At 43.6% G+C, this 18455-nt stretch overlaps 1 protein-coding gene across 3 annotated transcripts in view; it reads left to right on the top strand.

The window, feature by feature from the left end:
* Window positions 1–18455, top strand: part of GARNL3 (GTPase activating Rap/RanGAP domain like 3) — a 172118-nt gene that overhangs the window by 69458 nt on the left and 84205 nt on the right. For 2 of the 3 annotated variants that reach the window (XM_067541634.1, XM_067541635.1), the window contains 4 exons: window positions 279–305; window positions 705–780; window positions 6378–6476; window positions 13431–13534. In XM_067541634.1, coding sequence (XP_067397735.1) covers window positions 279–305; window positions 705–780; window positions 6378–6476; window positions 13431–13534 — 306 coding nt within the window. Of the gene's footprint in view, window positions 1–278; window positions 306–704; window positions 781–6377; window positions 6477–13430; window positions 13535–18455 lie in introns of those variants that run through there. The other variant, XM_067541636.1, reaches the window with a different exon arrangement.

The following is an 18455-nucleotide window of genomic DNA, read 5'->3' as shown; positions in this document are numbered from 1 at the left end:
CTGTTTGTTTTTCTTCCCTCTGTGTTTAAGAATATACTTTATTTAGAGAAGTAAATAAATTGTACTAGTTGTTGCTCAGTTGCAAAGGGCAGGATATGATCGTGCAGATTAGGCTTCTGTGACATTGCCAAAAATCATTTCTCTATGGCTTGAAGTGAATTTGTCACTTGAAAAGAAAAACAACTTTGGTTTTTAAAATGAGTGGAAATAAGATGGTTATATCTTTTGTTTATCAGAGTACTAACCAGGGGTTTTTTGTTTTTTTTTTTTTAAACCAGGATTTACTCGTTCTTGAAGAGCAAGAGGTAAGTGTAAACTGATCACTTTGAACTCACAAACCCATTCAGCGAATATTAGCTTTGCATTTGGAAGAAGTTCTCCTTTGTAATAACTGAGAAACCAGTCATTTCTTGTAACAAGAACTGTCATATGAGGCACTGTAGAGCATGCAAAGCTGAAGATTGTAAGTTCCATTGTGAATACATTTAAACACATAATAGAATTTCATCATCTGACTCAAAGATAAATTAGCAGAGAAAAATATAAATGTGTTAATTGTGTAACACAGGGATATGGGCTATAATATTTCCATAAGCAAGAAAATATAAGGATTGTATAGAAATCCTTAGTGGAAAAATCATAAGAAAAGTCCATTTACCAATGTTGCCTGATTAACGCATTATATTCCTGTTTTTATTTCTCAGGGCTGCGTAAATTTTAAGTTTGGAGTTCTTTATGCCAAAGATGGTCAACTTACAGATGATGAAATGTTCAGCAATGGTAAGTCTGTACATTCTTTTCACTTTTTTGTCTGGTAATTGAACACTTATAGCTGCCCAAGTGGAAAAACAGGTCTGCATATTGACCCAGTATATTGACCCAGGAGAAGCCAGAAGAGAGATGGCTTTTAGTGGTATGCTAATCATGGGTCTTTTCTGTATGCAATGCTTGCAAACTTAGTCCAATGTCAGGGTGTGAGCTGGCCTTTGTGATATAGTCAAATATTGTATTATTTTTAAAAAGTCTGCTTCTCCCAATTGCTCTTCCAACAAAAGTGTGGTATTGCAAATGCAATTTCTTCTTCAAGTGACTCTGCATATTTCCACTTGAGATATTGTGCCACCTTCTGGTAGAACTCTTTTTCTAACAGCGTAGCTAAGGGGATCCTGTGTTCCTGCCCCTCTCCTCAGCATACCTCCATATACTGAGTGCGAGGGTTCAAAGGAGGAGAAGTGCCCTCCCACCTTAGTTCCCTCCTCCCACATGCCTGGACAGATGTGAAACCCTCCGGTGTCTTCAGAGCCCATCTTCTCTTCTAAGAGTTAGTTTAGCATTTTCATATCACAATTTGTCAAATCATCTAAAATGTCTCTGATTTCTGTGGCTGGGCACCATTTGCAGTACAGGCTGCTCCCATTTGGCTTTTCCTTGGCACCCAGGGTATTTATAAAATGTATTTCTGTGGTAGTGGCTCACATAAGGAATCAGGGAATTTTCATTTACCCCTTGGACAATTAGCTGCTAAAGGCAGCAGTGCTCAAGCACCTGATGAGCCACATAGCCACCATGACCAAACTTCTCTCAGACCTTGGACTCTTTCTGTCCTACTCAGCTTGAATGGCCAAAAAGTTTGACCTGATTGGGTGTAAAGTTTATTCGTCGGCAGGCCTGCAATTCTGTATTGCCAGCTACCAGGCTATACAGTACTGGCAAAGTACAACTTCCGATTGTACTCTAAATTGGTGGAGTTTCAAGCCTCACTTCCAGAGGATAAATAAATCAAATTTAAGACCCCCTTTGACAAGGGCAAACTAGTGGCCAAGGTCTCTCTGCGAGCAGCAGTTGATGCAGCAGTTACAGGTTATCTCCCTGGCGTCAGGTGTAGTTCTTCGTAGGGACTGTTGGCTCCAGACTTCTGGTTTCCCTAAGGAGGTCCAAACCATCCTATAGGACCTCTCTTTCGATAACCAGAAACTCTTCAGCGATAAGACCGACGAGAGTCTTCACTTGCGCAAAGACTCTTGTGCCATGCTTCAGTCTTTGGGCCTTTATACTTAAGCTCCACCTTGCCGCCAACACTGGGCTTCCGTCCAACCTCTATATCCCACCCGACCTGCCTATCAATCCTACACTACATGCCAGCAGAAATAGCCGCATCGCCACCAACACTCCCAACGACTTCTGCTTCCACCTCCACTTTCCCACAGCACCCCTACAAGCAACCCTTTTGACTCTTACCTCGAGAACTGTGAACCCGTCTCCACGGTTCCTCTGGTCCCTCCAGTTGTCTTCAGGGGCCATCTTGCTCTTGTTCCATGCAATTGGCACAAGATTACCACCGATTGTTGGGTATTAGACATCATCCACCAAGGGTATATCATAGAGTTCTTTGCCATCCTTTCTCGTTGCCCTCCCTGTGGGAGCCCTGGAGACCCATCTCAACACAACCTTCTGCAAGAGGAGGCGTACACCTTTCTCCAAAAGGGCACCATAGAACATGTGCCATGCTTCTACTCTCCCCCTATTTCCTTATATCGAAAAAAGGGAGCAACTTTTGCCCCATTCTGGATCTACAGGCATTAAACCAGTTTATTCGCAAGTTCTGTTTCCGAGTGGTCATACTCTCCCAAATCATTCCCTGCCTTCCCCTGGAGCCTGGTTCATGGCTCTCGATATGAAGGATGCATACTTCCTTGTGGACATCCATCCTGCCCATCGCAAATTCCTTAGCTTCACAGTGGGACACTGCCATTACCAATTCTGAGTCATCCCTTTTGGGATCACCACTGCCCCCTGCATTTTCACAAAGGTCTTTACAGTAGTTGCAGTCTATATGCAATGCTTGGGCCACTCCCTGTTTCCATACCTGGATGACTGGCTCCTAGTGGCATTGTCCCACGAATGCCTCTTTGTTACCATCCATACACTGCGGGACCTCCTCACGAGCTTGGGTGTTTGCATCAATGATGACAAGTCTACCCTCATGCCTACCCACGAACTCTTCTTTACATGAACATGTTTGGATTTCCTTGCAGGACAGGCCTTCCTCTCGACAAATCTCTTCACCACCCTCACTTCCCTCATCGCTAAACTGCAACATTGTCCCCACACGCCTCCGACAGTGCCTTTCACTTCTGGTACATATGGCAAGATGCACCTCTGTCACTCCGTATGCCTGCCTTCACACATGATGCCTTCAACAGTGGCTTCGCTCTGTGTACAATCCATAGATGGACCACCTAAACAAACAGATCCTCCTCCTGCCCTCATGGTGCTGCAACCCCTTCAATGTCATGGCACGTACCCCTTTAAACCCTTCTACGCCCCACACCATCCTCACCACAGACGAGTCACTAGGCCCTAGGCCTCTGGTCCTCCAGAGAAGCAAGGATGCACATCACCATCCTAAAACTATAAGCTGTCCACCATGCCTGTCAAGAGCTTCTTCCTCTCATCCACTCCATACATGTGCAATTCCTCTCAGACAACATAGCAGCTGTTGTGTATATATATATATAAAAAAACAAAGCGGAGCCAGAACTCTGACCCTTTGTCTGGAGGCAGTCCACCTGTGGAACTGGTGCCTCTGACGCGTCATCCTTCACACTGTCCATTTACCTGATACTGACACAACCTCGCAGACACTCGAAGATGCTCCTTTCATTCACAACCCACTCTTCAATACATCTTCCATTAGGGGCACACCATACTGGGATCTTTTTGCAACAGCTACCAGCTACAAGCTTCCCCTTTTCTGCTCCAGAGGTGCACTTGGGCAGGGTTCTCATGGGGATGTGCTTCTCCTGTCCTGGATACCAGAACTAAGTTGCATCTTCCCACCCATATTGCTCCTCCCACAAGTGCTCTGCAAAGTGAGGTAGGATTGGGCAGTCTTCATCCTCATAGCTCCCTTATGGTCATGCCAATATTGGTTCCCTGCCCTCCTTCACCTCTCAGCTTGCCCTCCATTCTGTCTCCCTTCTCTCCCAAATCTTCTCACGCAAGAACATTGTCAGATCCATCACCCCAACCCAGGGCCTTTTCACCTCACAGCCTGGTATTTGGATGGGGCTCACGAGTAGACAGTGGGTGCTCCACACCAGTGTGTGATGTCCTCACAGTATGCTACCAAGCCAAATGGAGGCGCTTCAGGGCAGGAATGTCCTGCCACCATTAGCCCCTAGATGCTTTGTCCGTACCAACCATCCTTGACTACTTGTTCCTTCTTCGACTTTCGGGCTTGCCTACTCCTCCATTTGAGTCCACCTGGCGGCACTTAGTGCCTTCCTCCTGCCTATAGATGGCTTCTCTGCCTTTAGTCACCAAACGACCGCTTGATTCCTCCAAGGTCTCTTCAATACCTTCCCTTCAGTCCAGAAACCTACTCCCTTTTGGGATCTTAACCTCATCCTTTCAGCCCTTCGAGCCCCTGGCTACTTGTTCCCTCACCCACCTATCCATGAAGGTAATCTTTTTAGTGGCCATCACCTGTGCTTTATGGAGTTAGCGAACTGGCAGCTATGAATGCTAACCAACCCTTTACGTGTTCCACAAGGATAAGGTCTCCCTGCAACACCATCCCAAGTTTCTCCCAAGGTTGGCCTCTCTCCTTTCCATCTCAACCAAGTCATTCACCTCTCAACTTTTTAACCTAAACTACACACTTCCGTCAGGGAGTGTGTGTTACATTCCCTCGACGTCTGTCGTTTGCTGGCCTTTTATCTCCAATGCACCCATGCTTTCTGAGCCTCGCCCAGACTTTCTCATTATAGTGGAACACTGCTGGGGACATGCCCTTTCCTTCCAATGCATCTCTAAATAGATCTCCTGCTGCATCACAGAGTGTTACTCCCTTGCCTGAGTCTCTCTGCCATCTAGCATCACTGCCCATGAAAGCGAAAGCCACTACAACTGTTCTCCTCGCGGACATCCCATGGCAAGGCATTTGTAAAGCAGCAACGTGGTCCTCCTTCCATGCTTTCACCACTCACTATGTCATCGCCCAGTTGGCAGCACCAGATGCAGCAGTCAGCCATGCGCTCCTACAAACTCTCTTCTACTGAGTCCTTGCTCCCATCTCCACACTGGATACAGTTCATTATGCTATCCACATAGGGACCAGCACTCAAAGAAATGGAGTTAACTTACTGGAACTGGAGGTTCTTTGAGATGTGTGGTCCCTATCTGGATCCCAATCCCAGGCCCCATCCTCTCTGCTATGGGCTCTGTGCCTGTGGATAAGAGTGAACTGGAGGGGCATCTACCCACGCAGCCTCGTAAGACCTTGGAAGCATCAGATGGCCGATGAACGATGCACACGCAGGTCAATGGATACTACAGACAGTTCTGGCTCTGGCACATGGTGCGCATGTACACCCATGTATGGAATCCAGATAGAGTCCACACATCTTGAAGAACCTCCATTTACAATTAGTAACCTCCATTTCTTTGAACAGTTGTTTGTATATTTTTTTATATTAATCTGGCTAACAATTTTGCCAGGCTTTTAGATTTTGCCTTTTTTCTTAGTGAGGGCTTCATGTATTTTAAAGTTACACTTGAAGAAAAAAATGGATTTTGTATGATTAAAGCTCTGGCCAGCTTCTGGTGTCTTAGTGCTATTTGCAGGTATTGTTTAATATATTTGTAGTCTCATGTATGCAAGCCAAAACTGAAATAAAAACAGCCACAATTTTTTGAAGAAATTGGAGGAAGTGTCCTCTGGATCCCAAAGGATCACTCATTTCTCATTTTATCTTCCCTTTTTCAAGGCCTTGTATCATGATGACTGTCCCTCTCCCATCAGAATTAAAAACAGGGAGTCAGTGTTTAGTAATACATGGTGATCCCATTTTCTACATGTTCCTCAAGGCTGAGAGTGCTGCTTTCACAGAGCTCCCAAGCTGGGGGGTGACATGAGAACTGAGCTCAACTGTGAAATTCTGGTTCCCCACATGGTAGTGTGTTGCTCTACTGTTGGGCCAGTAGAGCTCACACATCGTTTCATGCATTAAATTTCTACTATACTCATGCAGATATTTAGAGAATTAAAATAGAAAAGGATGCATGCTGCTGGTTAGTACCTTACTCCATAATTGGTACATTCCCTTAGCTTTTATGGCTTATGCAGCATAGTTTATGCACCTTTTCAGACCAGAATGAGTTCCAGTTAGGCAAACTAAGGGACTGATCATGCTACGTTTGTGCATGCGAGTGTTCCCATTGACTTCAGATGAGACACTCACATGAAGAAGCAGTGCTTGCCTGAATATAAGCTGAGGAGCAGGCCCTGCGTTCTGTATTATGGTTAATTTGTGGTTGCATCTGCCATACTGATTAGCTGTTTCATGCATAACACTACTTTCCTCCACTTGTAGAAACTGGAAGTGACAGCTTTCAAAGATTATTGAATCTTTTGGGTGACACAATTACACTGAAGGGCTGGACAGGCTACAGAGGAGGCCTGGACACTAAAAGTAAGATTTCAGCTGAAATAACTGGTGACAGGTGCATTGTAAATGTGCTGTTAGTGTGCATGCATCTATGCAGAATGTAAACACACTCATGTACTATGTACACAACACAATAATAATTCAATCTAAGAAGAGAGCTGCTCAAATACTATTTCCTAAACATGTTGTTAGACATATTTTCCATCTAATAATAATACTGTTGTTAATATTATTGGTAAATCTTTATCTCCCCATCATTGCCGCTGCCTGCAATACAGTTCCCATCACTCAGGTTATGTCTGTCATGTCACACTCCCCTCAAAACCTTCTAATACTATTCTTCAATCATCTGGGTTGGTTATGGCTACACAATGCGAGACACTCTCTTCCTCACCACAGTGTTTGGGTGGAGGATATCGGCATGGAGAGGCATCCCCACTGACTGTAATAGGAAATAATGTATTAGGCACATCTTCTTTGAGTGATGTCCCTGTGAGTGCTCCACTTTAGGTGTCATTGCGTCCCGCATCCTCAATCAGAGATCTTTTCAGCAGTACTTGTCCTGGTCGCACATGCGCAGCTCTCATCTTCCGGTGCCATTGGCGCATCTTCTGGCATGCGCGCAACCTGACCCTTTCAGTTCCTTCTCAACTGTTCACAAGATGGTGCAATAGCAGCAGCTAAGATTTCACTCTTACCAACAATAACATTAGAAAATAGTTTAGTTTAGTTGTAATTCACTAATCTTCCCTTTAAAAAAAAAAAAAAAGTTATAATTTTATTTTTTCTTCCTAATAGAATAGCATAGAGACATAAGACATGCCAGGATCCCCAAGATTTAAAAGATGCATCTCATATAGAGATGCCATGCCAGCCTCAGATGGACATTCACAACATGTACGGTGCCTGGGTGAAACCCATGTGCCATAAAAGTGCACTCACTGTAAGAATCTTAAAGCAAGGGCTAGAGGAGAGAGGGATCTGAAGTTAAAACCTATACTTATGGAAAAATCCCTCAGACCCGGGACCAGACAAGTGTTCCTCAGAGACCACTCAACGCACCCCAACGGAAGAGCACCTCATCTCCTCCTCCTACTACTATGACAAAGAAAAGGCATTCACCTAAGAGGCTGTCCCCTTCACGCAGTACCAAAGAGGGCAACAGGCTCCTCGGGTATGACACGGTTCGTGCCACATTGAAACGTCCACTTGAGGAGTTGAGAGACAAACAAAAATGGTCCTCCTCCAACACGGCACCAAAAAAGGATACGGTGCAGAAGTTGTTGGACCAATGGTCAATGGGATTGACTACGGCACCATCAGAATCCTTGGCACCGAAGAAAAGCATGGTACCAAGAGAGACCAGAGCACCCACGTCAGCACCGGAATCAATAATGGCACCGACAACCACCAAGGTGCCGAACATGGCACCGACCACGACCATGGAGCCAATGAGAAGCGTGGCACCGACACAGGCACCATCCTTAAAGATGCAAACAACACTACCAAGCAGTTGATTCTGACGTCGTACCCACAATCACCTATAGGAGGGATTGTGGAATCACCGGTGCACTTCGCGCACAATGAAGCATTCTCCTCAGGGGAGAAGACAGTGAGGCAGAGGAAACCCAGTTTTCATCTGAGCACTCCTACCCCACCAGACCATCATTTGAGGCAACTAAGTGTCCCCCTCACAGAAGAAAGAGGGCTTATTCCTACTATGGTCCACCATGGCTTGGTCCTCCTATGCCATACCATATGCAGTGGTATAATTGGGATGCCTGGTCATCCTATTCCAAGGCATACAGCAGAGCGACCAGCTCCCATACAAGCAGGGCGAAATCATTTAGATGTTCACCCCCCAGCTACATCAACAAAAGCAGTGGAAGAACTATAGGTAGAAGGCACAAAAGTGGAGCAGGAAACATCTCCTCGTACACATTAATCCTCATCCTCTCCAGACGAAGCTGTAATTCCTCCCACATCTACACCAGTAGACGACCCCAAACAATTCAATGACCTCTTCAAGAGGGTTGCACAAGATCTAGAGATTCCATTGGAAGAGGTCATAGAGTCACATCATAAATTGCTGAAGATTCTACATACAGCAACATCATGAAAAATTGCGCTTCCTATGCATGAAGCATTGATGGAACCTGCTAATACCCTCTGGCAGACACCAGCCATCATCCCTCCTACTAATAAAAAAAGTGATAGGAAATACTATATGCCTGCTAAGGGGATGGAGTTTTCTATTCACTCATCCACCTCCAAATTCATTGGTCGTTGAAGCTATAAATCAAGGGGGCAAGCGGGCAAATTATAAGTCAACACCACATGATAAAGATTGGAAGAGGTTTGATCTACTAGGCAGAAAGGCTTATTCATCTTCCACTTTATTAATGAGTATCGAATTATGTAACATTACTTTCAAACTATGACCACAACATTTATGAAAAATTATCACAATTTACTAATGACATACTGGAGAACAAAAGAGATCAATTCAAATCATTACTTAGTGAAGGACAACTTGTAGCCAGAATATTGCTACAGGCTTCGCTAGATGTAGCCGATACAGCAGCTAGGACAACAGTCATGGCCATAGTTATGCACAGGGCTTCTTAGCTTCACTTGGCATGCCTTCTCAGGGAGCTACAAACAAAAATAGAAGACCTCCCATTCAATAAGGTCCAGCTCTTTGCAGAAAAGACAAAGTCCTTCATTCTATGAAAGATTCCAGGGCAACGCTTTGAACCTTAGGCATATATACACACCTGGAAAAAGGAGGAAACACCACAGATTTCAACCGTATACTGGCAGATGCCCCTTTCATTCACAGTACAGACAATACAAAGCACAAAGAAGGAAGCAAAGAACACACACATGCAGATAACCACAGCAAACATAGACTCCTCAAATAACATTATCCAAACAGCAGTTTTGAGTGTTTGGTTGAGGGTCTGAGAAACCCCAGTCATCAAACAGTGCCAGAGAAACTTAGAATTTGGCCTCCGACAATTTCACCACAGTTGGTCACCAATCACAACAGACAAATGGTTCTTAGAAATCATCAAATCAGGATACATTATCCCACTCACATCCATCCCTCCTACCCACAACCCTTCCTCGTCCCTCTTCAGGGACCCATCTCATGTGCAAATACTCCAAGAGGAAATAAATCATCTCCCACAACAAGGGGCAATAGAGTATGTACCGTTGCATCACAGATGGAAGGGGTTCTATTCTCACTACTTTCTGGTACAAAAAAAGAATGGAGGATGGAGACCCATACTAGATCTCAGGACATTAAACAAATTCGTGAGGTGACAAAAATTCAAGATGGTCACGCTATCAACCATAATACTGGCACTGCAGAGAAAGGACTGGTTCTCAGCCCTCGACCTTCAGGATGCTTATTTCCATATTACTATCCACCCCGGACACAGACGTTTCCTAAGATTTACGGTGTCTGGCAACCATTACCAATACAAAGTACTGCCATTTGGGCTCTCTTTGGCACCAAGGGTCTTCAAAATGCTTGCAGTTGTTGCAGAACATCTGAGGAGATGGAATCACAATCTTTCCATACCTAGATGACTCTAATAAAGGCACCCAGTCAAATCCTAGCCAGACAAGCTATTGTCCAAACCATAACACTGTGTCAAGAACTAGGACTTGAGATAAACAATGAAAAGTCCACTTTGAACCCAACACAGCAGTTCATAGGAGCAGATTTGAACTTGACAGTAGCCAGGGCATCATTACCAATGCCCAGATTCAAGGCCATTACAGACCCGATATTACCAGTAAGAAACAGTCCAACAGTAACAGCACATATTGCTTTACAGCTCCTGGGACACATGGCTACAACATTCATGGTCCAGCACGCTCGACTATATATGTGATGCCTTCAGGGTTGGCTTGCCTCAGTCTACAGACCAAACAGAAACAGTCTAAACAAAGTGTTGATGATGCCAAACAATGTCAAAGTTTCCCTACTGTGGTGGATCCAAGAAAACAATATGATGACGGGAATCCAAATTTCACAGACTTCACCTTTGATTATGATTACCATAGATGTGTCACTCCTAAGGTGGGGAACACATCTGCACAACCATAAAATACAGGGGGAGATGGTCAAAAACTGAAACCAGTTTGCACATAAACATATTAGAGCTCCAAGTGGTGTGCAATGCCTGTTGTCATGTTCTGCCGTTCATAAGAGACAGGTCATTAAAGATAATGACAGACAACATAGCGTGAATGTTTTATATCAACTGCCAGGGAGGAGCAAGATCCCACTCCTTATACAGCGAAGCAATAAAGCTCTGGAACTGGTATATAAAGCACAACATCAGCATATCAGCCGTATATCTACCTGGGAACCAGAACACCACCACAGAGAACCTTTGCACAGACTCATGAGTGGGAGCTGAACAACAAAGTCCCGAAAAACATTTTTCATCAGTGGGGCCATCCAACAGTTGATCTTTTTGCCAGAAAATAAAACTGCAAATGTCATCTTTTCTGCTTGAGGGCGGGACTGGGACCAGGATCAATGGGCAAGGCCTTCTTACTCAACTGGAGCAAGAGGCTCCTATAAACTTTCCCACCCATACCAGTGATACCCAATACCATCCACAGAATAAAGGCCAACAAGCCCTGCTTTGACTGGGCAGGCATGGTTCTCAGCTCTCCTGAACATGTCAACATACAAACCAATCACCCTCCCTCCAAGACACAATCTCCTTTCCCAGGGTGGCGGCCAGATTTACCACCCCAAGATACAGAAGCTACATCTAACGGCATGGTTCCTAACTTGTTCTGCCCTGAAGTGTTAGAATGCTCGGAACAAGTTAGACAGATAATACTAAATAGTAGAAAACCAACAACGAGAAAAACTTACCTGCAAAAATGGCACAAATTTGACTCATGGTGCAGAGAGAGACACAGTGATGTCCTCATCCATTCTGGTTATCTTTGAATATATCCTAGAACTGAAAATTCAGGTCTGTCAATTAACTCCTTAAAGGTTCATCTAGCAGCAATTGCGGTCTTTCACAACAAGATCAATCACATAACAGTATTCACTCACCCGATGGTAAAATGATTCCTGGTGGGTCTACAAGGAGTATTTCCAGTCATACATGCCCCCACAATGCCATGGGACCTAAACCTACTACTAAGGGCCCATTACTAGGACACCATTTGAACTCTTAGCAACATGTTCACTTCTCTACATGTCTATGAAAGTATCCTTTTTAGTAGCCATCACATCAGCCTGGAGTGTAGGGGAGATTAGCGCACTCATGGCCTACCCACCCTACACGATATTTCATAAAGGTAAGACCACTCTTAGACCTCACCCAAAGTTCTTACCCAAAATAGTGTCAGACTTCCATATTAACCAACCTATTAATTTACCTACTGTTTACCCGAAACTGCATACTAATACACAGGAAGCAGCATTCTATACCTTTGACGTAAGATGGGCGGTAGATTTTACCTAGAGAGAACAGACATTGAGAAGATATGATAAGCTTTTCATCTCAGTGGCAGAACACATGAAGGGCAAACCTATATTTAGCCAAAGCCTATCTAAATGGATAATGGGATGTATCCATCCATGCTGTAAACAGAAAAACTTACAAGCTCCTTCAGGAACTAAAGCTCACTCAACGAGAGCAATATCCACTTCCAGAGCATTCCTGAATAATGTTCCATCATAGACTGTACTCTTATCTGTCCAAAACTACTAATGCCGAAGTCCCTCCACCAAATACGGGTCACAGCTTTATAATCACCTAAAGTGGAGCACCCACAGGGACATCACTCGAAGAAGAAGAAAGGGTTACTCACCTGGTGCAGTAACTGACATTCTTCGAGATGTGTCCCCCTGTGGGTGCTCCACTACCCACCCTTTTCCCCTCTGCTTTGGAGTTTTAGCATGGGACTCTACAGTAGAGAAGGAACAGATATGTCAACGCTGCCACGAGATGAGAGGTGCGCACACACGACCTGGACAAATACTGCTGAAAAGATTTCTGATTGAGGACAAAGGACGCGAGGACACCTAAAGTGGAGCAGCCACAGGGACACATTTCGAAGAACATCAGTTACTGCACCAGGTGAATAACTAGGTCTTTGTCCCCCACTTTGGGCATAGCATGTGTTGCTTCCCTGCCATCCCACTCTGCCCCCTGACAGAGCCCAGATTTTGGAGGATTTCCATGATGCAGCCTTATTCCTGTTTAGTCCTCACAAATTCACGTCTGTTTTCTTAAGACTCTGCATCTTTCCTATCATGAATCAACCACATATTCTTTGTCATGGTGATAGTTACAGGTGGTTAAATAGCATAACTTCAAATACTGTAAAAAAAAAAAAAAAAAAAAAAGTCACATTCAGCTCCTTTTTCCTTTAAAAAGACAATTAGATTTGTCAGACACAAGTTTCTGTAGGATAGGATGCCTTCAAATTCATGGTGTACTAAAATAAAACTAAACTGGATATGTGTCTTCCAGTGGGACTCTGTAGGAGAAGGTCATTATTCAGTCAAAGGCAGTGACTGAAAATGCAGCGATACACTGGCTGTCAGCCCCATATACAGGAGTACATTTTACTGAATTACAAATTTCTTGAATTCTACTGATGTATGTTGGTGGCTGTATTTGTTTATATTCATTATGCATTTTCATTGAGTTGCTGAATACATATCTCCTTTCAGGGTAAGTCCACTGGCGGAAACATTAATGTGGGTGTATCACTAGTTTGGGTAGCCCACCTTTATATATACTTTAAATTATGCAGGATGTCAAGATTTTATAATTAGCTTTGACCTGTTGAAAGTCAAACAAGAAGTATAGATCTGAAAAGGAGGTGCCCTGAGACTGTCCTGTGACAGGAAATGAAGTTTCCTGTCTTCCTTAGAAATGCAGTGTTGCATAATCCCATTGAGTTTTTCTTCCTTTGCAGATGATACAACAGGAATATATTCCATCTACACAGTGTATCAAGGGCATGAGATTATGTTCCATGTTTCAACCATGCTACCATATTCTAAAGAGAACAAACAGCAAGTATGTGGTTTTCATAATGATTTTTCTTAGTAAACCACAACACCAGATTGTTTAAAATAAAAGGTTTTTTTGGTTTATCAATGAAACTAGTTTTTGAAATGTCAGACTCAAATTTCTCAATTCTTATTACATACAAAATTGTGTCTGATGCATAAAATTTTATTTCTTTATTGTCAAAACACTGCATCACATTATCTATCTTATAGTTAGTCTTGGAGGATTATATTTTTATTGGTAAATGTTAGTAAATATTGATTTAAAAAAATTTCCATTGATGATGATTGACATTTACAGATAGGCAAAATAAGAACAATGCTGCTTGAGAACTTATTAGACTTTGATTACAGGATATTTACTTTGTATATTTTGACAAAAGATGTTGACAATTTATGTTGTAATTCTCATAAAGCTTAATTTTTTGAATCGCAACATCTATGGTCATTAAATAATTGTCAGACCTGTCCATTGTTTCCCAAAACTGAAAATTTAAATAGATAAAAATAAAAAGGCTTAAAAATAAACATTGATATTATCCATTGACATAAAAAAATAAAGAATTCTGCCAAGTCTATTCATAGTACAAGAGCAAATGCACAATGACATTAAAAAGTAACTAATTTAAAACTAAAACACACGATATGCAAATAACTTGTGGGTCTCACTGCCACAATGTCACTGAGTTGAAGACCTTAATAGAGTTGAAAATTAGACATTTATATGGATAGTGAGAATATCCATAGTTACATTAAAGTGGGATATGAACTCATAGCATAAGCCAGCCATGAATTTATGGACGTTCGAAAAAATTTCCCCTATGGATGGGTTAATCGACAGTTGTGTAATTATGAAGCTTCTTGCAACTTTTTCTAAAGCATCTGCCACTGGTCACCATCAGAGACATACACAGGCCTATACTGACCTCTGGTCTTATTCAATCTACCAACAGGAATACTTTTTCATATTGGAAAAAATTATTATGAATGCATCTGTGTATTGGCAAATAAAGATGCTTACATTGGCCTATCACTTTTCATCCAAAGGTCCCGGAGTGCTTTACAAATTATTAGTTAAGCCACTTCGGTGCCCCTGAGTAGGTAAGTAGTATTGTACCCATTTTAGATATGAGTAAAATGGGATTCAGATTTAATGATTTGTCCAAAGTCATTCAGGAAGATCATGACTGGTACAACTCTGAATAAAATCCAGAAGACCTGTTGGCCACTATGCCACACCCTTGTTACTAGAATAGTATCAAACTTATTTTAAAGCCACCATGACTGCTGCAGAGGTACATGAAACATCCCTTATATTTTAAGTGATTGGCTGTATCATAGGTCTTTCCACAGTGGTGACCTAGTATCTTCTCCTCTCAGTTGAATTTTTGCAGGTTATTAGTAAACCAGGATGAAAGAGGTAGTTCGTCCTTGCTTTGAAGTTGACATTGTCAGTCCGTATTTTTTGTTTTTAAAAATTGGTTGTGTGCATAAATAGGATAGTTTCAGTTGTATAAATAAAAATGTGTATAATTCACAAATTTAAGATTTTAAGGCTAGAAGGGACTGTTTTTATCATCTAATCGGCCCTCTTGCATAACACAGGCTAGAATCTCAGCCAGTAATTTCTGCATGAAGCCCATAACTTCTGTTTGAGATATAATATATCTTTTCGAAAGACATCCAGTCTTGATTTAACGACTTCAATTGACGGAAAATCCATCACATCCCTATATGTATTTCCAATGTTTTATTACTTTAACTACTAAAAATTGGCACCTTATGTCTAGACTGAATTTGTCTAATTTCATCTTCCAACCATTGGATTTTGTTATACCTTTGTCTGCTACATTAGAGCCCTGCACTGTCAGAAATTTCTTCCCCATGTAAGTATTTAAGAATGCGATCAAGTTATCGCTTAATCTTTTCTTAGATAAACTAAATAAAATGAACTTCTTTGGTCTCTCACTATAAGGGGTGTTGTGAAGGCCAAAACTATAGCTGGGTTCAAACAGAATTAGATAAATTCATGGAGGATAGGTCCATCAATGGTTATTACACAAGATGGTCAGGGATGCAATCCCATGATATGGGTGTCCCTACGCCTCTGATTGCCGGGTCCTGGGACTGGAAAACAGGATGGATCACTTGATAATTACCCTGTTCTTTGAGTGATGTCTCCATGGAATCATAGAGTTGGAAGGGACCTTAGGAGGTCATGTAGTCTAACCCCCTGCTCAAAGCAGGACTAACCTCAGTTAAATAATCCCAGCGAGGGTTTTGTCAAGCCGCAGCTTAAAAACCTCTAAAGATGGAGATTCCACCACCTCCTTAGGTAACCCATTCCAGTGCTTCACCACCCTCCTACTGAAAAACTTTTTCCTAATGTCCAACCTTGACCTCTCCCGCTGCAACTTGAGACCGTTGCTCCTTGTTCTGTCGTCTGCCACCACTGAGAACAGCCTAGCTCCATCCTCCCTGGAACCCGCTTTCAGGTAGTTAAAGGCTGCTATCAAATCCCCCCTCATTCTTCTCTTCTGCTGGCTAAAAAAGCCCAGTTCCCTCAGCCTCTCCTCATAAGTCCTGTGCTCCAGCCCCCTAATAATTTTGTTGCCCTCCGCTGGACTCTCTCCAACTTGTCCACATCCTTTTTGTAGTGGGGGCCCCAAAACTTGACACAATACTCCAAATGCAGCCTCACCAATGCTGAATAGAGGGGAATAATCACTTCCCACGATCTGCTGGCAATGCTCCTACTAATGCAGCCCAATATGCTGTTAGCCTTCTTGGCAACCAGGGCACACTGCTGACTCATATCTAGCTTTTTATCCACTGTTACCCCCAGGTCCTTTTCTGCAGAACTGCTGCCTAGCTCGTCAGTCCCCAGTCTGTAGCTGTGCATCGGATTCTTCCGTCCTAAGTGCAGGACTCTGCACTTGTCCTTGTTGAACCTCATCAGATTTCTTTTGGCCCAATCCTCCAGTTTGTTTAGGTCCTTCTGTATCCTGTCCCTACCTTCCAGGGTATCTACCACTCCCCCTAGCTTAGTGTCATCTGCAAACTTGCTGAGGGTGCAATCTACCCCATCTTCCAGATCATTAATGAAGATGTTGAACAAAACTGGCCCCAGGACCGACCCCTGGGGCACTGCGCTTGTGACCGGCTGCCAGCTAGACATGGAGCCGTTGATCACTACTCCATGGGTGCCCTAATGTTGTTGCGGCAGCACCTTTGTGTCTGGAGTTGGAGATCTTCCATAGCAGTGCCCGTCGGACTGCACATGCGCACCTCTTCCCCTGCACTCTACACAGGACGTATATATAGCACTTTGCAGTCCAACCATCCTCAGTTTCTTCTCTACCGCCTGTGGTCTGGAACAGAATCCTTTGCAGAGCCTGTTTTTTCTTCTCAGTTAGTGCCTTAGTCTATAGTATACTCTTTTTCATAGTTAGTTCTTCGTTTTTCTTTCTCTTTTTTCTTTTCTATAAAAAAAAAAAAATTTTCCTCACATTTATCTTTCCAACTCTACAGTTCTTAATATAGTGTAAGTGTTCATTCTCCTGCTTTCCTCCCTTGCTGACAGGGAAACTGTTCCCCCATCCTTATGCCTGGCTCCCCCAGGTTTAAGAGGTGCATTTTGTGCGGGGCCACATTCCTGATAACAGATGTCAAAGCACAGTGTATCTGCTGCCTAGGAGAGAGAAATATTTCCCCAAAGTGCTCCCACTGCCTGAGTTTAAAACTGAAAGCCAGGAAGGACAGGGACATTAGACTAAAATTAATCCTAATGGAAAAGTCCCTTCGAACAGCATTGGACCCGGGTTCTTACTCCTCCCTGGGGAGACCCTCTGGCTCAGTGAAGTTGTCTACTGACCCCCACTCTCCATGCCCAGTGAAGAGAAAAACATTGTCTGACTGGGCAGAGAATAAGAAGAGAGTGGCCTCTTCCTCAGCTTCTGAGGAGCAGATCACAAGAATGCCATCCCCGGCTAGATCCATGGCTTCAACAGCTTCTGACAGGGGACACAGCTCTGCTGCAAGACTGAGTACCTCAGGTACTGTCTCTAAGAAAAAGTCCAAAGACCCTACTAGGGTGGATCCATGGCCATTGGTGCCATCTTCTATATTTGGAAACCAAAGTGAGCCATCTGCTTCATCCGTGGCTCTGAGACCTTTTATGGCACTGAAGAATCTGTTGGCTGAACAAAATCAGTGGCTCCGAAGAGGTCCGTAGTGCCACCTGCTTGATCTCTCCACAACTTACACCCTGGCACTGTATACTGTCACGGCACCAATGATGACCTATCCATTACCGCAGGAATTCAGATACCTATCAGAGTGAAGGAGTATCTGACACTCCAGAGTCCCCACTCCTCAGGCCGGACCTACTCTAAGTCTCACCATCATCGGAGTCCAGACAAACCTTTCTCTCTCCTTCAGGAACAGCACCCCCTTCCTTAGTGATGCTGAGGAAGAGGAGGAAGAATATGAGGAATAGATTGCCCCATCAACGTGGGGGCAGATGGGACCAGCCTACCAGGCTTACCCTCCAACTACCGAGGGAACCCAGCCCTGGCAGGGACCTCCATGGGTGCAGCCTCATATTCCTTTCCCACCTAACTGGCCATACTGGGACTCCTGGGCCATGTATAGAGCACAGTTTGGTAGCCACCCAAGACAGCAGATTCAGAGACCTCCATCACTCCCCTCCCCATTGGCCTCCTTACTTCCAGAAATACAACCTCCTCAAGTATCACCAGAGGAGAAGGAACAGAAGGAGGATCAGAAAGAAGAGGTACTACCACCTGTATACTTCTCCTCATCCTCACTGGAGGAGGCCATGATGCTACCACCTCCCACAGTGACTGATGACTTTCCACAATTTGTTCTGCAGAGTAGCAGACTCACTGCACATTCCACTAAGGAGG

Source organism: Emydura macquarii, unplaced genomic scaffold (genome assembly GCF_026122565.2).
Source record: "Emydura macquarii macquarii isolate MOO-44397 ecotype Brisbane River unplaced genomic scaffold, CSIRO-AGI_Emac_v2 contig_691, whole genome shotgun sequence".
NCBI lineage: Eukaryota > Metazoa > Chordata > Testudines > Chelidae > Emydura > Emydura macquarii.
The sequence above is the reverse complement of the archived record's forward strand: the minus strand, read 5'-3'. Positions and strand labels throughout refer to the sequence as shown.